Source organism: Taudactylus pleione, unplaced genomic scaffold (genome assembly GCF_031769625.1).
Source record: "Taudactylus pleione unplaced genomic scaffold, aTauple2 ptg000016l, whole genome shotgun sequence".
NCBI lineage: Eukaryota > Metazoa > Chordata > Amphibia > Anura > Myobatrachidae > Taudactylus > Taudactylus pleione.
Window position 1 is genome coordinate 46,413,800 of NW_028284418.1, and position 21,435 is coordinate 46,435,234.

At 43.0% G+C, this 21,435-nt stretch overlaps 1 protein-coding gene across 19 annotated transcripts in view; it reads left to right on the forward strand.

Moving 5' to 3' along the window:
- The window catches only part of SORBS1 (sorbin and SH3 domain containing 1), a 434,665-nt gene extending 419,551 nt beyond the window's left edge, over positions 1-15,114 (forward strand). For 15 of the 19 annotated variants that reach the window (XM_088475931.1, XM_088475933.1, XM_088475925.1 and 12 more), the window contains 6 exons: positions 846-956; positions 4,442-4,540; positions 6,490-6,549; positions 6,980-7,170; positions 10,844-10,956; positions 11,605-15,114. In XM_088475931.1, the coding sequence (XP_088332057.1) occupies positions 846-956; positions 4,442-4,540; positions 6,490-6,549; positions 6,980-7,170; positions 10,844-10,956; positions 11,605-11,672 (642 nt within the window). In that variant the 3' untranslated portion in view covers positions 11,673-15,114. The remainder of the gene's footprint in view (positions 1-845; positions 957-4,441; positions 4,541-6,489; positions 6,550-6,979; positions 7,171-10,843; positions 10,957-11,604) is intronic. The other 4 variants (XM_088475945.1, XM_088476003.1, XM_088475983.1 and 1 more) reach the window with 3 other exon arrangements.
- Positions 15,115-21,435: the final 6,321 nt, after the last annotated feature.

Sequence of the window (21,435 nt, forward strand, 5' to 3'; positions counted from 1 at the left end):
CACCTGTCCCATCCATACAGCCCCCCAAAACACCTGTCCCATCCATACAGTCCCCCCAAATACCTGTCCCAGTACTTTAAACACATTTTCCAACACTTTTTACAGTTTTTGCCTAATTATTCCAAAGTGTTCTGTACCAAGTCCCCACATTTTTAGCCAGAAATAGAGGTTTTACACATCTTCTATCACCTGCTCTGAGATGGGGAAAACGTTTCTCCTGTTTCTGCCTGTGGAGTTTTCGCACAAGCGAACACTCCAGCCATTGGATTGCACGTATACGCGAATAGTTCGCATTCGTGAAAGCTTTTTACGCAACATTTTTCGCACCTAATTGAATATGGCCCTAAGTGCATAGTACAATTAACCCTTCCACTGCCAAGTGTTATAAATTACTTCAATATCAAGCCCTGCCTTAAATCAGCCAGTGTAAAATACTACTGATATGTCCCACCTATAATTATTATTCAGACTGCCCACTTACATGACAGACCTAACAGAATGTATCACATTGTTGATCTACTCAAATTGTTAGTCTGAGGCTGTTACGTTTTTGCTCTCACTAAAGGTGCAGCAGATGTGAAGTCACTTTGTGAATGTGGCTTAGTTTTGCAGTAGTTCAAGTGCGCCTGTTGCACAGCAGAGACAGCAATCTTGTGGTGAGGACCAATCAATGCTCATGAAAATACAGGCGGGCTGTGTGATTGTCAATACCGCCTCACTCCACAAACTTGCTGCCTCCGCTGGGAATAGGCAACAGGAGCTCTTCTAATGTGCATGTTGTTAAATAACATGAAGATTCTGGTGATCTGCAAACTCTTTCTGATGAGCTTTCTTTCCTTTTGAAGACCACCGACACAATCCCACTTACATCACCTGTCTATCCTTCTGCACTGTCTTCTTGTGCTGTCACAAAACAACCACCTCCCAGACTTAGAGGCAGGGTCAGTGTGTCACAGGTAATGAGCTGCATGCGCTGACTGACTGCCTAGCACCCTGAATGGGCATGCACAGCCTTTGCAAGAACAGCAGAAAAAGCTATTTCATTTATTTCCGCACAATTACATTCACTTAAAATCTATTTTTGTGTGTGTGTGTGTAACAAATGTACCAAAGTTTTCAACATTTTATGTGTGAAGTAGTGTATATTATAACCTGTAACCAGGGAAAGCACGCTCACTGCTGTCATTTGGTAGCCCCTTCCCAATAAAATCGTAGCAACATAATATCATCTCATGTGGTAGCTAATTTGTATAGCATTAAGGTCCCAGAGCCAAGGCATCAACAATCATGCTTTTACTAATGCTACTGAAACCATGTAAAGGTATATGGAACCAGTTAGTTCCAATGACCCTCACCGTCATGCAGTGTTAGCGGTATTTGTGTGGAAGCTGTCTGCTCTTTTTAAATTCATTCATTACAAGTGGACACATTGGGGTCAATCGGGAATTTCCCATACCATACTCCCCCTCCCCACCACCACCCAACACAACTACTATCCCTGGTAAACATTACGTGTCAGTCATAGTTGCAGCTTTCATTTCACACCAGTATGTAACTAGTTTATAACTGATCTATAATTTCTACATAAAATCAAGCTCTCAAACCGGGGCTACCTATGTGAAGTTAGCTCAGGTTATAAAATCCTTCCCATACTTCCTTTCATTTCTAAATGATCTAAGAAAAGTTCTAGGGGTTTACGCTCACTAATCATGATGCCCTGGGTGAAACGAAAAAGGCAGTTTCTGGAAAATCATGTGTTGTCATTCAAACATTTCATGTGGTAAAAAGGAGCTGTAAATGGTAAAATGCTACACATGGGAATCCTGACCTAAAACTACTTTACTACATTCAAAATGCCATAAAGAGTACTTTAATAAATACTAAACTGGCTGACTGAGCATTAGACATGGAAGGAAACACTTGTCACTTTTTTTTCATATTCTTAACTAAAGCTGCACTAGAATATTGAATATTTATTTTTAATTCCTATTCCATCTGTCTGATCCATCTTATTAATTTAAAAATGACTAGTGTGATAAATACTGTAGGTTGTTTGACGTACAAGAAAAGGTTAAAATGGTTGTTGGATGGTAACAAGCTGCCTCCAATTCCTTTTACAAATGCTTTTATAATTTATATGATCCTATTTACTGAAGTCTGCAGGTCTCACTGGTGCTGCACCACATTTTTTATGTTTGTATATTTTTGGTCACACCTGATGAGCAATACAGGGTCTGATTTAGAGATCGACTTCGTATGCATTGGCTGTGCAATAATATGTTTATGTCGCAGGAGGTGTCTTGTGTAAATAGGCGCTTCCTGCCGCCTTCTCTGATCCACTGCTGCATCCGAATACCATCATACTGCCCATTATCCAGAGCAAACAGCTGCCCATTCTGTAAAGATGCAATTCAATTCATTATTAACTGCCCAGATAACCTCCATAGGCTGCAGGGTAATTCTAGGTTGTACATTGGTTTTAAAAAGTATGGAGCATGCCGTCATTTTTTAGTTTATAGCATTTACTGCTCAGCAAACTGTAAAGCCTATGTGATTTATTGCTTAGGCCGGGTACACATCAGATCGATGTGTTCCCAGCTGATATGGCGGCCAATGGAACGATACTTTGTGCGGTGCATACACGATGCAGTAGTATGACAGCGCGATGTACCATGCTGCATTTAGTAGCATGCAGTGGTGGATTTTGCCTACGGCTTCAAGACTGCAGCCCCCCTCCCCAGTAAAATCCACCACCCCAGTGTGTGTAGTCAGTGCACTGGCTACACTGTGACTGGCAGTGGCTTCCTATTGGAAGCGCCACCTGCCAGTCACATATACATTAGGCAGCCCCAGAGGGAGGTGTCTCTTTCCCCTGGGACTGCCAGTCCAGGCTGCTAATAGCAGAGAATGGCTTCCAGGAGGAAGCCGCTACTCTGCCTTTACGCCAGCACTAACCGGCTCCTAAGGGCTGCATACGATGCAGCCCTTTGGAAGCCGGTGACATGCGCATGTGCATCTCTCACCCTCTAGTGCGCATGCGCCGGTCCTGGTGCCTGACAGACCGATAGTCATGCGCTGGGACCCGGCCAAGAAGAAGTGAGTGCCCCTTTCATTTTCAGCGGCGGCAGCCCCCCTCCCCTAAGAGGGTAAGAGCCGGTGCTGGCAGTGGCAAACACAGGATTTCTAGAGGGGGGTTTCCAAATGCTTGATTTTAGAGTGAGTGTGGCCAGTCCATTAAGGTGGTATAATTAACACTTATCCAGCTTTAATATGCGTCATACAAAGTGTATTGTGTGTAATAATTCCAGCATATACAGGACCAGCTATCACAGTAACCCATTCTATGCGGCAGTAGGGCCATCCTGTCTGAGCTGAATGTTTTTATTTTAGATGTGGGCATCATTCCAGAGTATTAGAGCAAGTCCGGGAGTCTGGGGGAGCAGCAAAAGAACCGAGCACTTCCCTGGACATTTATGTACATATTGGTCTTCTTATGCACTGGATAGTGCATAAGGATACCATATTATACAGTATTATTAATTAAACCTATTGATGGTCTCTAGTGCATGTTTTCCAGTTCTCCTAGTTGGTGCACAGGTGTATTTATTACTGGCTGACACATGTTAAAAGGTGGTGCTGATTATTTAATTTGCGATCCTGAGAAGAACATGCAGCACTAGTAAAATTCTATTATATTACAATTTCTATTGTGGTCATGGTGTGCCTATGGCCGCTGGTAGTAGGGCATCGTACACAATATCTTCGCATTGACCCTGCAGTCGTATAGCTGGATCGTAGATCTTACTGCAAAACCGTAAGATTACGATCTATTGTTTACAATGTGATACACATGTATACATATTATCATATGATCTTAATGATCTATCGTACACCATTTGACCACATCATATGGAGAATTTCAAGGGCAATCGTACAACACATCTTACCAACCTAAAATCGCACCGTGTATGGCCGGCATTACTCTGCAATGACCCCCTGTGTGCGCTCTTTTAGAAAACAATGAGCCAGAGCACTGTTCATTAAAGTACCCAGCATCAATACATAATTGTATGGAAATATCTATTTATTCCTACAGTTTAAATTAGAAATATATGATCTGATTTACTGTGTCTTTAGTTAGTTCCTCATATTGTGATTTATGCTGTGTTTAACCATGTAAAATCAATAGTTCCTGTTTGAGTGACTGCAAAGCATGATTAAGTCCTATATAACCTTTATATATGCATTATGTTGTAGAAGACTTCAGCGTGTGCCTACCGTTCCTGCATGGAAGATGTACCATGAGTTGTGTGTGTGTGTGTGTGTGTGTAGCAACACAGCATGACTTCTGGCAATCTCAGTGCAATTATGTGATTGATATTTGGGTTATCATTGCTCATCTCATTCTCATTGTATTTTGTGTTCTTTTACATCTCATTAGCCTTGCAGATCTGACGGTGAACAAACAGCATTGACCTCTAAAAGTCCCGTAATGCTTACAGACTCCCCGGTTAATACCCTTAACTCAAATTCTATTGTGGTAAGCCCATGCAAATTACTTTTACATAACCATCTTTAAAAGAAAAAAAGAAAAAAATATATATTTTTATTTCCTGTATTTTTCACCTCCTATTGCTGTGTACTGTAAATTTTGGGGTTCCCCTCAATAAAAACAAATAATTAGATAGATGCACCTTAATATAAACTTAGGAATCTCTGTTCTGGTGCTGTTCTCCTCTCAGAACGTGTCCTTAGAAAGCAATATTTCCCAATAAGATACAGCCGTAAGGCTGATTATGAGCACATGAGTTTAATGATGTGATAGCTGCCCACATGTTATCATTTGGTGGAAATAAGATGATCTTTCCTGATTGTTCAACTAGAAGAAAAAGTGAATCAAATTCATAGAAACAAATTGACAGATTTTCTATCTCATCACCAGTGTTCTCTATAATTTGTCTGCTGATATATCTGACATATGAGAACTTGGTCACTGCTGAACCATGTCTGTATATGACATTAAATCATGTCTCATAGGACCATTCCATACATTTCTGCTATCTTAAAAATATCATCAAAATGAAACATTGTGCTTTCACCTAGGTCGCTGATAAGAACTTCATTTCATGCAATATCGTGCAGTCTAGTTTAGAAGTAGTAACACATTTTCATGTCCTTATTTTTTATCGACAATATTTTTATCATTATTATTCATTTATGTGTTTCTTAATATAATAGGTGTGTACAAGAAACATATTTTAAATGGCTAATATTTATAGTCTATCTGGAATAGGTTTGTATAGATTTGAGTGTGTATTTCATTCTGTTATTATGTCATTTTTATTCTATAACTGATATATTGTGACAAGCTCAAGCACTGTTTAATGACTGTAACAACAGTGATTGTTCTTGAACAAATGTTAAGTCTCATAACAATGTTTATATTTTACTGGTCCTACTGGAGTAACTGACACACACACACACACACACACACACACACACACACACACACACACACACACACTAAGAGAGAATGTTCAGAATCGGGATGAAGTTTTCATAAAGTGTACAATCCTCTTTTCTAAACTACCTGCTGTATGACCCTGTCCTGTCTTACGTACAGTACCATTAATGAGGGTATGATACATAGGTATGATATATAGTTGCAAGTGCTTCAACTTCCCCTTTCTGTATATAGGATTAAATGTTCACTATAGTTTATTTTCATTTTAATATTTATTGAAGATGATTACCTGAAATATAAACAGAAATATATTCAGAAACCGTGTATTGGCGCTAGTTCCTATATCTCTGGGTCCTATTTTAAATGTAATCGGTGCAGCTGTCACAATAAGAGAGGTGTGCACTAGGTATAAAATGGAAATAAGAACTGCGCACTAAAAGCATTTATAGCTGACAAGTCCACAGAAATCTAGATATCAAAAATAGACTTAATTGAAAAACAATAACCGTGTTAAAAAAGCTAACATTAAATTAGCATATGATAACTATCAGGGACATACTGTAGCAGCAGAATCACCATTGGAGACCATACTCAGACAGAGATTCTGCACCTAGCACAGGGCTGGGACAAGTTTCCATGGTGCCACCAGTGGTTGGCGTCTAAAGACGCTCAAAGTGGGCGTCTCAGTCCTTGTACATTCGGATGCACGGATATACACCAGGGAAGGGATTTATAGCAGTATTAGCATAAAGTCGTAGATGCTACGGCTGCGAAAGACAGAGAGACAAACGCGCCTGCTTCAAACTCAGAAACAGCCCCTTATAGTGCAAAGACAAGTGTGGAGATACCTAGATACAAAAACAGAAGAGAACCGTTATTGCAGTGTTTAGAAAATCATTTCCTCCAACAGCCCCTGGACTGGAATGACCAATGGGAAGTGTCTTATAGTATTGTGTGCCTTTATATGTCTCCCTATAACCTAATAACCCTTGCTAAATGTGTCCCTTATTGCTTGATGACCACAGCAGCCTCATCATACACTGAGCACAGGACCAGACCTCACAGAGTCTGAAAAGAGCTATGTGGTAAGAGATGCTGGGTGCGGTGGATATAGACAGGCCTCTGGTGCATTGATCTGATTTATGTCTGTGTTAATCTGTGTGTTTCTGTTTCTGGATAGAAATAATATACTCTCTCTTGCTACGCCTGCACTCTGAATCCTAACCGCAATAATGCATGACAGAGCCAAGCTCACCAACATTTCCTTGCTAGAATGAGAGCATTTTCTAACCGCAACATGCTAACTGTATCAGGCTGTCCACTGCTCCTCGTATATATCTGTACTAAATTCAACCTTCTTCTGTATCTTGCCTGTTTTTCCATGCTTTCCCCTGGACTCCACTTCATGGACTTAATGGGATCTACACTACTGTTGTGTACTGGACTTATCTGGACTTATCTTATCTGGAATGTCTCGTCTTTCCTTGTCTCTTTTCTCTTGCTGACTGTCGGCAGGAAGCGGTCTGCAATGAGATAATAAGCATTGCAGAGAAATCAGTCCGTTATTGCAGTACTGTCTCTCACCCATTTGACTATCGACACAAAGTGTCTTCCTATGACAATAAACAATGTTTAATCATTTCTCAGCAACCCCAAGCACAGCAGAGAAGGGACAGCATAGAGCGGACTCAGACGCCGCAAGACGCGTAAGTAACAAAATACTTTTCTTTGTGTCAATAGAACACTGGTTAAGATACATTTTCAACCATAGAATGAGTGTTCCTTCATGTTAGTAAATGACGTATGTCTTACCATCATGGAAGATCGCCAAAGGTTTCTCACTCCTGGTTTATCCGTTCATTTTAAAAGCACCAGTTTGCATCACCTGCTTGTTAAACCAAAGCATGTGCCAGCTACAAAGGGGTTTGGGCATCAAAATTTATGAAACCTGTTTCCATATAATTTCATTTAAAAACACTACAAATACGTTTCTGCTAATCTAGAACTTTCCCAAAATGCTTTATTCTTCATTTGACATATTACTGAGGCATACTCATATACATGAAGAAGGCGGGGGAAACACCTACATCCAAATTCATCCTTATAAGGATTTATACTTATCAGTGACGGTGGTATAAATCTCATAAAGAAGTCATCTGTGGCCTAATGTTGGTGAGCTAAGCCTCAGTGAAATGCCACTGACATCCTACTGGTGAACTGAGGTTACATTTAAAATCCATTGCCCAGAAATGGTGCACTAAGCCTTATCAAAAAGTCACTTGTGTACTGATGTTGGTGGGCCAGTGGTGTAACTAGGGTATTTGGAGCCCAGGGCAAGTTGAAAAATGGAGCCCCCTCCCCAATGTGCGTGTCCCTAAAAATGGGCGGGGTCAAATTGGCACAAGGGGCGTGGTCACTGAAAAATGGGACGTGTTAACATGACACACACACCTTTCTTGTCACTCTGGGAACATTCCTTTTCATATACACCTTAATGGAATGCCCCTTATACAGTGCCGCCAGTAGTGGTCCCCCTTATGCAGGCCCCCATGTGGTCCCCCTTATGCAGGCCCCCAGTAGTGATCTCCCCTATGCAGTGCCCCTTATACAGTGCCCCATGTAGTGGTCCTCCCTATTCAGTGCCCCCAGTAGAGATACAGTGCCAATAGTGCCCCTTACATAACACACACAGACATACACACACCTGACACTGACTTACCTGAATCCCCGCTCCTGCCTCGCCCGCCGCGGTCTTCTCCTCTGTCCTCCCGCTTGGTACTATGGGAAAGATGTCATGATGTCTCTCCCATCACCCACTGCAAGAGATGGAAGGCAGAGCTCATGTGTGAGCTCCAGCCCATCTCTGGCAGTGGGCGCAGCAGCCAATGAGAGTCTGTCTGACTCTCATTGGTTGCTGAAATATCACACATCGCCGCAGCACCATGTCTAACTGTGTAGTGCGGACTGCTCTCACTGCGGTTTGCACTACATTGGTTGACTAGGGCAGACCTGTACCATGTCCAGTGGCGCGGCGCCCATGGCACAACCCCCAGCAGCCCTGCCCTAGTTATGCCACTGTGATGAGCTAAGCCTAATTGAGATGTTGTATGCTGATTATGGTGAGCTAAGCCTCATTGAGACATTGTACGCTGATTATGTTAAGCTAAGCCTAATTGTGACATTGTACGTTGATTATGGTGAGCTAAGTCTTACACTGATAATGGTGAGCTAAGCCTCATTGAGACGTTGTATGCTGAGTATGGTGAGCTAAACCTAATTGAGACGTTGTGTACTAATGATGGTGAACCAAGCCTCATTGAGGCGTTGTACACTGATGATGGTGAGCTAAACCTCATTGAAGCGTTGTACAATGATGATGGTGAGCTAAGCCACATTGAAGCGTTGTACACTGATGATGGTGAGCTAAGCCTCATTGAGGCATTGTACAATGATGATGGTGAGCCAAGCCTCATTGAGGCATTGTACACTGATGATGGTAAGCCAAGCCTCATTGAGGCATTGTACACTGATGATGATGAGCTAAGCCACATTGAGGCATTGTACACTGATGATGATGAGCTAAGCCACATTGAGGCATTGTACACTGATGCTGGTAAGCCAAGCCTCATTGAGGCATTGTACACTGATGATGGTGAGCTAAGCCTCATTGAGGCGTTGTACACTGATGATGGTGAGCTAAGCCTAATTGAGGCGTTGTACACTGATGATGGTGAGCTAAGCCTCATTGAGGCGTTGTACACTGATGATGGTGAGCTAAGCCTCATTGAGGCGTTGTACACTGATGATGGTGAGCTAAGCCTCATTGAGGCGTTGTACACTGATGATGGTGAGCTAAGCCTCATTGAGGCGTTGTACACTGATGATGGTGAGCTAAGCCTCATTGAGGCGTTGTACACCGATGACTGTGAGCTAAGCCTTAATTTTCTTTTAAAGTAAATGCTACAACATCAGTAGCAACTACTGTTGTGAGGTGTAGGTTGTTTCTGCAAGTGACTGACAGTTACCTCCACTCAGACAAGCAGATGCTGCTGATTACTTGAGTCAAACAAAGACACCAACCTAGATAATTAATTCACAATGCACTGTATACTTCTCATTCATCTGTATGCTGGCAGAAATAAGTATTGTAGAGAATATTACTATTGCCCTTTTGGGACACACACTTGACATGATGTGTATTCTCAGTGCAGATAACCTAAGCTAAACAAAGCTAAAGACCATTTGAGTAGTTATCTTTTTCTCTGTCTTAACTTTCAGAATAGATAAACCACTTATTGAGATATAAAACCATATGAATGTGAGGGATATATAGCTAGGATGAAATTGGACATTTACTTTCGTGCTGACCAGTGCTTGGAACGTACTGTCATACCTTCATACTGACCTCACACTTCAGGAGATTACAGTTTACCTCAGCAGATTCTTATTTTCATTCATTCCTCTGTGTTCCAGTGCAGGATATTCCTCATTGTATTAGATATGTGATCTCTCCACAACAACAAAATGCATGATGTCACCCTGCCTGGAATGACCTCTGACCTATCTGTGGAATAGGAAATAGCAGTGAAAACCAATGACTGGGGCATGTCTCCAGCATTGCCTCATTCTTTCCATTACATACAGGAGGAATGTGACTCCATATACTGAAGAGATTAGCAGAGAGACTGCCTGGAAATGCGAGATATTAGCACAGCTGCCTGAGGGAATTCAAGATTAGCACCCTGTCATATCATTATCCTTACATTGTACAGTATATCACAGCTCAGATACCTCAGGGTCACTGCTGCTATTTGTGGTAGCCCTGTATTCGGTTTCATATGGCCTTGTCCTCTATTACAATTGTTTGGCTTACCTCATTCCTGTTGGTCTATGTTATGGCTAAAGCTGGCCATGCATTGTGCATATTAGTCTGACTATACAGTGTGACTATGACATTGTATGGTTTATTTATAGGCATATTATTCTATAAAAGTGATATCCGTGTGTAAGGCTGCTTTTCCAGCAAATAAGACGTCAAAGCAAACCAATGAGCACTTACCTTTTTATGTAGAGGGACACTAAATAACATTACTGCCCCCTACAAAGGTATATAAAGGTGTATTTACAAAGCATTCCCAGCTTGTACTGTATGTATATATATATATATATATATATATATATATATGTATATATATATGTTTTAGGTTTGCTCCCTGCATTCAGCCATTATATATTGAAGCAGATTTGATTAGTAAAACCAACAATCAGTTCAAACAGTGATTCCCCATTCCAGTTCTCATGGTCTTTTAGGTTATTTTTCTTTCTTTCTCATGTACCTGTCAGTGTCCATCTGTCCACATACTGTGCTGTACATTTCAGGTTTAGTTATCAGGCGTTGTACAGCTACATACCACAAAATGAGGATGAGTTGGAGCTCCGAGAAGGGGACATTGTAGATGTTATGGAGAAGTGTGATGATGGCTGGTTTGTAGGTAAGATTATTCACCTCTCATTCACTGTACTATTGTCCTCCCCTCTCCCTCCAATCCCAGACTGCAGAACTGTAAGATAATTGTGTGACTTCTTGTCACCACCATCCGCAACACTTGTTCTTCTATGACCCTAGAAATTAGCCGTGTGCTGTCTGACTATGTCTGTCAGGGCTGGCTCTGTGCTAGGATGGGGGTGTATAGGAATTGTGGCTCCTGACTACTGGCAGTATCTTCTGTCCAATTACATTTAATGCATACATACTGAGTGGGTTTGACTATCCTACCTGATTTTTAGATGTCAGGGCTGGGGGTATATGGCCGCAACCCATGTGGGGACGGGTGGTCCCTCAATAATTTATGTTGTCTTAAGATCAGGTTATTGCATATTAGTAGAATATGATTCATAATAATGATGCATATTTTGCATATTAAATAAACATTTAGTTATATTAGTTTGTATTAAAATATTTTAAAGCAGTATTATATAATATGAATATTGTAATTCTATTGGTACCAAGTACGATGGTGCATATACACTTACTCATTATTAAACTTTACCATGTGTGTAAACTAGTGATGGAAATGACCAGGGTGCATTTATAATTCCATTCATTTTACTTTGCTGCTTTCACTTTCACTATGCCACAGGTACATCGAGAAGAACAAAACTGTTTGGAACCTTCCCTGGCAACTATGTCAAATCAGTGTTTTATTAAAGATAATAATGAACTCGGCTACAGAACTATTAAGCTACATTGATAAAGAACCTGGCCTAGTTGTATTATGCTATGTGAAGCAGGTCCTGAATGTATTAGTCAAGAGTCTACATGAAGAGGTTTACATGTGTCAGTACTTTGATAATAGAGCTATCTCTGGCGTTCTAACACAAGGCAAAGAAGAGTCAACAATTGGTTATTGTATTGCCTTAAAGTTATTTCACTATACTGTCAAACCTATATTAATACCTAGTATTACATTAAGTGTACTTGTCGACCTATATACAGTGGCCTCCTATATGAAGCACACCGCCTTTGTTTTGCACCAGTGTGCCTACTCTCCTGTGTTAAAAGACTTTTATTACATAGGGCAAAGTGCGCCTAGAAAAGTGCAACTGGAAGGCACAGAATGTCTTCATTAAATGTATAAGGTGAGACTCCAGATCTGGAATTAAGCCCTTATGTGGATTGCAAGTAACTGTGGCCTTTCACCCCTAAAAATATTCCCCCACGACCCTTCCATCAGTTATTATGTTCAATTAAATTATATCTAATTTCTGCACTTCTCGGAAACTGGGCACCTTGGCGTGCCTGCTCGCTGCCCAATGCCTCCCCTCAGTCTCTGCTCTTTTTCAAAAGCCGCCATCTTGCTTTGTAATCCTATGCACTTTGTTGGATAGTGAGGTGGCTGGTGGGGAGCAGAGGTGATTGTGTCCTGCACCTTGGCCATTTTGTGTTTGTAAATGACCTACAGTGGAATCAACTGAGAAAGCAGCCAATCAATTAACTATTATGTCACTAGTTCTTATTGTAGTGATAGGCCAAGTATTGATTCGGCCCACAAAATGGCTGCTACTGTTGTGTGTAGGTGACAAGTGCTCTTTAATGTAAAATGAAAAATTGTGATCACCTCTATTGTTTTATATCCGTTTAAACTGTTGCACTTTTTTTTTTTTTTTGCATAATTACACTGTATCACAAAATAATGATGTCATAGGCAGCAAATGTGTACAAGCTGTAAAACTTGAACAGACCACCTGTAGTCCTTTACCTGCTGACACATATCTCCCAGAAACAGTGATCAAATTTGTTGCGTATCTCAGCCAATTCCAAAACATAAATGTTATCTCACACACAAATTTCACCACTTGGAAACCAGCTTTCTGATGTACACTATCTGATTTTATTTTTTACATGTCATGGGGTATATTTCAATATAGCATACTTGCATAATGTCTCTGTATCGCTTCAGTGAGAGTTGGGACTTCTTGATGCGATTTGTGTCATTAAATGGGTGGGTTAATATTGTCAAGTCCCCCCCCTCAGTGTAGGTGAGTGCTCTCAAGGAGAATTACTTGAGCTCTTGTGAGTCTCGCAGAGTAGATAGCTATTCAGTTTCAGTATATGTATGAAGGAGAATATTTGACTAGAGAGGTTGTGCGTCTAAAGACGTTAGAATTCCGCTAATGCAGCCGACTGATAAAGCAGCACAACATGGCCAGAAGGATGGCATAAAACACATTTTTAAAGTACAATCAAAAATAATTCTATGCCGAGGTGAGAATAATAGTTATATACTGATTTATATCTGCTGTAGAATATCCACTTTAGCTTACTGTACTTGAGGCTAACATGATGATGTCTCTGAACAGGTCTGATGAGAGAACAGTCTTCTACATAGGTGAATTAGGATGCGATATTCGTACAGAGACAAAAATTCAGTATAAGTTGATTTCCGTTTGGTAAATGGTCAATAGCTAGACAGTTTAGTCATGTAGGTACAGATGGGCACTCTTTACGAGTAATCCTTCTATGTTGGTGTGATTAGTAGAGGCAGGTGAATGGTACATAAGAAGAACTTGTGTAGCGGCTGTTACATAGGGAGTGGATTTTGCTCTACACATGTCGCTCCTTTAGGATGACACGACTTCATGCACAGACCATGTATGGGGGTCATATATAAAAAAAAAAGAGAGACGTCCATAGTGATTATTCATTAGATACAGTTACTCCTGACACAGACATGCCTCCAAACAGATACTTTCATCTTCCCCGAGGTCCATTAGTCTCAATCTTCTATTTATGCATAAAATCCCACTTGTTTCACATATTGCACCTTACATAAGTGAGCCAGCAAACACTTGCTTATCAGTGCCGTTTCAATACACTTAACGGGTGCAGTAGCGGATAAATAGGTGCATGATGTCACAGTGCCGCGAGGAACAGTGCTGCAGACTTTTCGGTATTGCTAACTGACTACTGTTGCCAGTTATGAGGTAACCTAAACCATTGACCTTTTCTTGAAGTTAATGATTTGTCATTAATTTGGTATTATCGTATGAGTGTTACATATATAGAATATAGGCAGCCATTTTGTGTGTTAAACCTATTTTTATGAGAATGCAGCCAATCACTACTTTGGGAACTAATGACATCACTGAGACACAACAAAATGGCTGCCAATACATTGTAGGAGACAGATTCACTTTCAGTATAACTGTTCTCTGCTAATTTGACCTTCATAAGTGAATGAAACATATCTTGTTGTTTTTCCATTATCTTTGAGAAAAGACATTGATCCCTGCTTTTATGAGACTATCACATACTGTACATACACACACACATATAAAATAAACATTTACTACAAAAAGAAAAGACGAAAACTTTACTGTAAGTTTGCACCTTGCAGTTACAAACCAGATCTTGAGTGTTCTTTTGTCATAATAGATATATTTAATAATGTAAGATGACTATTTTTTTGCTGGCGCTTTTCTACTGATTTATTAAGAAAGCTATGTTGGCATGACTAGCACTATGTTTTGATAAGTATACATAAATATATATATATATATATATTACCTGTGTTCCTAATACTAAAGATTATTTTTTGCCATGTACCATATACAAGTACATTCAAAAAGGTTTCTAAGAGGTTAGTGATTGTAAATATGTATATTTTACTTTGTAAAGAACATGTATGTTATCTTGTATAGAACCAAATAATTTAAGTGAAATGACAGAAGAGGAAAAATACAACAGCCGGGAGAATAGAAGTGTTTTTGTTTTTAAAGTTTTAATTTAAATGAAGGAGATTTGTTAATAACTTCACATAAAGGGTTCAGCACAAAATCTATATCTATAACCTGGGTAACAAAATAACACTGACCACATTTTGAGAAGAAAAACAAAACTAATATATCCATTGTTTTATTAATATTTTAACCCTGCAGTTGCATTTAAGCCACAATATTTAGAACTATGTTAAGAATTGGGAAGTACACAGTAACAATGCATTAGTCATTACCTATTTGACTATATAGTCGGACACGTACATCATTAATAGACCACTTTGCGCCTCACTTTAACATAAAGTTATGTTGTGTTGTTTTCTTATTGCAGTGCATTATATTTTGAATTATAATAAAAGACAGCATTCAATATGTGTGGGTTCATTGATGTTCTTTAACAATTCAACCTTTACTACCACCACATAAAAAAAGAAATGTATACATTTTGTTTCCTATAAAGGTGAGTGTGACACAATATACTGTATCTGCATCAGATTGATAGAACCCTTTTCAAAGCCGCCCCTTCTTCAGGTTTTCAGTTGGCTTTGAAGGGAAAATAATGATAAATGCATACACACCTGGTTTTGTATATTATTAGCCTTTTATTTCTTTGGTACCACAAGGAATACACAGCGTCTTGCAAACAAAAGATAAAAAATGCAAAAGACTACTGTACGAAACATTGCAGAACATGGGATACAAGCAATATAACATTGCTGCACGTATAAGGGTAGATTTACTAAGCCTTGGAGAGAGATAAAGTACCAACCAATCAGCTCCTCTCATTTTTTAAATACCACCTGTAAAGTGCCAGTTAGGAACTGATTGGTACTTTTTCTCTCCCATCTTTATTTCTCTCCAATGTTTTAGTACATCTCCCCCATAATCATAATACGAACAAAAGTAGTGCGAGAGTGTTGGTGTCGTTGTGGTGAAGAGATGATGGTACCGTCTAAGAGGGAGATAAAAGCACAGGAGGGAAGAGGTCCTGCTCGTGAGAGCTTACAATCTAAAGGGGAGGAGCAGACAGTATTTAATATAACTGCCCATTTAAATCCTGGCTGAAACTGCTGAAGGTGCTGTGGCTTTGAGAAGCGCTGCAAAGTAAATTAACCCCTATGTGCTGTTTAGGGACCCTGCTCATTCTATCAAACTCTCAAGGTGCATTTATTTATTACCAGTTATTTATATAGCGCACACATATTACGCAGCGCTTTACAGAGAATATTTGTCCATTCACATCAGTCCCTGCCTCAGTGGAGCTTACAATCTATGGGCCTGATTCAGCGCTCGCAAGTGGGTCGATGTTGGCCAAGTGCGCATGCACACGACGGAGGCGGCTCCATCGTGCGCATGCGCGAGACCCGGATAGCGACGGGCAAGCCGTCACTCTGGGTCTCACTACAAAGGGGGCGTGCTGTCGATGTTGAGTGACAGCACGCTCCCTTTGGTGGGCGTGCCATGGGCATGGCTGCCCAGATGGAGGCGTTCCCATGGACGCCTACCGTCTAGGGCCGGCCCCACTGACATCACAAGTGATGTCAGTGGGTGGACTTCTTGCTCTGTAAGAGCAAGAAGTCCACTGGGACTTGCGGCAACGAGACCCTACCACAAGGGTCTCGTCGCAAGTCTGATGGTCTTGACCATCGCGACCATCATCCTGGCCGCTCGCACTAGCTGTGGGTGGTCACCCACAGCTATGCGAGCGGCCAGGAGGCCGCTCTAAAAATACAATAGGCGGGCACTGATTCAGAGCGAGTGCTCTGAAAGAGTGTCCGGCTCTACATCAGGCCCTATATTCCCTACCACATGCTCACAGGGTTAATTTTGTTGTGACCCAATTAACTTACCACTATATTTTTGGACTGTGGGAGGAAACTGGAGCACCCAGAGGAAACCCACGCAATCACAGGGAGAATATACAAACTCCACACAGGTAGGGTCGTGGTGGGAATCGAACCCATGTCTCAGTGCTGTGAGGCAGTAATGCTAACCATTACACCATCTGTGCTTATAAACAAGACCTCAAATCACAGCATGTATACGTCCAAATAACAGCGGGTCAAAATCTTGTTTTGGTCAGTCGCATGATTTTATCTGATCCCGGTGGTCCAGAATCAAATGTAATGATCTTTCAGATGTGGCCACATATGTTTGGGAGAAATCCAGGCCCTCAGTGGTGAGACTGATTAGATCAATTTGTGTAAGAACCTTTAATCTGTAGCTTGTACCTCCATTTGCCTCCCCAAATCATGCCCCTGTAACATGCAACCCTGTCCTCATTCAATCCATAATTACCAACTCCCCTGGAACATCTGGAAGAATCCTGAATGTAAGGTGAGTCTCCCACCTGGGCTCCGGGAAGACTAGGTAGTCCTTCCGCATCCTGCCCACCTTATAGTGAAATGGGAGGGACAGGTGTATAATGCAGAGAATTGCGGTGACAGAGACACAGACAGAGTATGGGACAAACATGGAGGGGAGATGTGATGTAATGAATATTAATCTGTTACAGAGCACGGAGTGAATGTGCAGAGATGGGGCACAGTTACAGAGTACAGTGTGAGAGTGCAGAGCTGGGGCATGGTTACAGAGTACAGTGTGAGAGTGCAGAGATGGGGCACAGTTACAGAGTACAGTGTGAGAGTGCAGAGATGGGGCACGGTTACAGAATACAGTGTGAATGTGCAGAGAGGGGGCATGGTTACAGAGTACAGTGTGAGAGTGCAGAGATGGGGCATGGTTACAGAGTACAGTGTGAGAGTGCAGAGATGGGGCACAGTTACAGAGTACAGTGTGAGAGTGCAGAGATGGGGCACGGTTACAGAATACAGTGTGAATGTGCAGAGAGGGGGCATGGTTACAGAGTACAGTGTGAGAGTGCAGAGATGGGGCATGGTTACATAGCACAGTGTGAGAGTGCAGAGATGGGGCATGGTAACAGAGTACAGTGTGAGAGTGCAGAGATGGGGCATGTTTACAGAGTATAGTGTGAGAGTGCAGAGATGGGGCATGGTTACAGAGTACAGTGTGAGAGTGCAGAGATGGGGCATGGTTACAGAGTACAGTGTGTGAGTACAGAGATGGGGCACGGTTACAGAGTACAGTGGAAGAGTGCAGAGATGGGCATGGTTACAGAGTACAGTGTGAGAGTGGAGAGAGAGCACAGTTACAGAATACAGTGTGAATGTGCAGAGAGGGGGCACGGTTACAGAGTACAGTGTGAGAGTGCAGAGAGGGGGCACGGTTACAGAGCACGGAGTGAATGTGCAGAGATGGGGTACGGTTACACAGTATGGTGTGAGAGTGCAGAGATGGGGTACAGTTACAGAATACAGTGTGAGAGTGCAGAGATGGGGTACGGTTACACAGTATTGTGTGAGAGTGCAGAGATGGGGTACAGTTACAGAATACAGTGTGAGTGCAGAGAGGGCACAGTTACAGAATACAGTGTGAATGTGCAGAGAGGGGGCACAGTTACAGAATACATTGTGAGAGTGCAGAGATGGAGTATGGTTACAGAGCACAGTGTGAGAGTGTAGAGATGGGGCACAGTTACAGAATACTGGACCTCATTCAGAGTCGGTCGTTGCGGCCGCACGGTCGTACGCCACCGATGTTCGCTAAACTGCGCATGCATAAAGTTCGCAATGCGCGTGCTCAAACTAGCTGCTACGATCAGAAATTTCTCTCTCCTTGAACACAGCCAGGTCGGTAGTTTGAGTGACAGGATGAGGCAATTGTGGGTGGTAACAGGGGAAGGTGCTTGAAAACGGGGAAGTGGAGATCCGAATGCAGGCGTGCCTAATTATGGGAACGGTGTTTAATGGGAGTGAATAATTAACAAAGTAGTGTCATGGCACATGTGACATGGGAGGTTTGCACACTGACTAGATCGTAGTGCGTAAGAGAGGGTATGGTCAACCTTAAGCACTACGACCAGTTCCGATGGTCGCGATTAATCCTTATATCCCAGGAGATGACGTGTGTGGTGAACGAGAAAGGGGCGTGATTTAGTCTTATGGCCGCTTCTTACCCTCGGTCGTTCAGCTAACGGTCTCATCTTAGGACCGCAACTTGTGATCGCTTAATTTGCATATCCGGCCCCTTTCCCCTACGACCGTGCGGCCGCAACGACCGACTCTGAATGAGGTCCACAGTGTGAGAGTGCAGAGATGGGGCACGGTTACAGAATACAGTGTGAGAGTGCAGAGATGGGGCACGGTTACAGAATACAGTGTGAGAGTGCAGAGATGGGGCACGGTTACAATGCACAGTGAGAGTGCATAGATGGGGCATGGTTACAGAGTACAGTGTGAGAGTGCAGAGATTGGACACGGTTACAGAGTACAGTCTGAGAGTGCAGAGATGGGGCATGGTTACAGAGTACAGTGTGAGAGTGCAGAGATGGGTCACGGTTACAGAGTACAGTATGAGAGTGCAGAGATGGGGCACGGTTACAGAATACAGTGTGAGAGTGTAGAGATGGGGTATGGTTACAGAATACAGTGTGAGAGTGCAGAGATGGGGCACAGTTACAGAATACAGTGTGAGAGTGTAGAGATGGGGCACCATTACAGAGTACAATGTGAGAGTGTAGAGATGGGGAACGGTTACAGAGTACAGTGTGAGAGTGCAGAGATGGGGCACGGTTACAGAGTACAGTGTGAGAGTGCAGAGATGGGGCATGGTTACAGAGTACAGTGTGAGAGTGCAGAGAGGGGGCATGGTTACAGAGTACAGTGTGAGAGTGCAGAGAGGGGACAGGTTACAGAATACAGTGTGAGTGCAGACATGGGGCATGGTTACAGAGTACAGTGTGAGAGTGCAGAGAGGGGACAGGTTACAGAATACAGTGTGAGAGTACAGAGATGGGGCACGGTTACAGAGTACAGTGTGAGAGTGCAGAGATGGGGCATGGTTACAGAGCACAGTGTGAGAGTGCAGAGATGGGGCACGGTTACAGAGTACAGTGTGAGAGTGCAGAGAGGGGGCACGGTTACAGAGTACAATGTGAGAGTGTAGAGATGGGGCACGGTTACAGAGTACAGTGTGAGAGTACAGAGATGGGGCACGGTTACAGAGTACAGTGTGAGAGTGCAGAGATGGGGCACGGTTACAGAGCACAGTGTGAGAGTGCAGAGATGGGGCACAGTTACAGAGTACAGTGTGAGAGTGTAGAGATGGGGCACGGTTACAGAGCACAGTGTGAGAGTGTAGAGATGGGGCATGGTTACAGAGCACAGTGTGAGAGTGCAGAGATGGGGCACGGTTACAGAGTACAGTGTGAGAGTGCAGAGAGGGGGCACGGTTACAGAGCACAGTGAGAGAGTGTAGAGATGGGGCACAGTTACAGAATACAGGCCCTGATTCAGAGCCGGATGCTCTGACAGAGCACTCGCTTTGAATCAGGGCTGTCCTTCATTTTAGAGCGGCCTCCTGGCAGCTCGTATAGCTGTGGGTGACCACCCACAGCTATAGCGAGCGGCCAGGAAGATGGTCGCGATGGTAGTGACCATCGCGACCATAGGGCTTGCGACGAGACCCTTGTGGTAGGGTCTCGTTGCCGCAAGCCCTGGAGTGCTTTCGGCTCTATCAGAGCCGAAGGCACTCCCACTGACATCATTTGTGATGTCAGTGGGGCCGGCCCCAGACGGTAGGCGTTCCCATGGGAACGCCTCCATCTGGGCAGGCACGCCCACCAAAGGGGGCATGTTATCACTCAACATCGACAGCTCGTCCCTTTTGGTGCGAGATCCGGAGCGACGGTTTGCCCGTCGCTATCCGGGTCTCGTGAATGCACACGACAGAGCTGCCTCTGTCGTGCGCATGCCAACATCGACCCGCTTGCGAGCACTCAGCGCTCGCGAGGGGGTCTGAATTAGGCCCACAGTGTGAGAGCAGATATGGGGCACAGTTACAGAATACAGTGTGAGAGTGTAGAGATGGGGCATGGTTACAGAGTACGGTGTGAGAGTATAGAGATGGGGCACGGTTACAGAGTACAGTGTGAGAGTGCAGAGATGGGGCACGGTTACAGAGTACAGTGTGAGAGTGCAGAGATGGGGCACGGTTACAGAGTACAGTGTGAGAGTGCAGAGATGGGGCACGGTTACAGAGCACGGTGTGAGAGTGCAGAGATGGGGCACGGTTACAGAGCACGGTGTGAGAGTGCAGAGATGGGGCACGGTTACAGAGCACGGTGTGAGAGTGCAGAGATGGGGCATGGTTACAGAGCACGGTGTGAGAGTGCAGAGATGGATCTTAGTTACAGAGTATAGTGTGAGAGTGCAGAGATGGGGCACGGTTACAGAGTACAGTGTGAGTGCAGAGATGGGGCACGTTTACAGAATACAGTGTGAGAGTGCGTACATGGGGTATGGTTACAGAGTACAGTGTGAGAGTACAGAGATGGGGCACGGTTACACAGTACAGTGTGAGAGTGCAGAAATTGGATACAGTTACAGAGCACAGTGTGAGAGTGTAGAGATGGGGTATGGTTACAGAATACAGTGCGAGAGTGCAGAGATGGGGCACCGTTACAGAATACAGTGTGAGAGTGTAGAGATGGGGCACCATTACAGAGTACAGTGTGAGAGTTTAGAGATGGGGCACCGTTACAGAGTACAATGTGAGAGTGTAGAGATGGGGCACGGTTACAGAGTACAGTGTGAGAGTGCAGAGATGGGGCACTG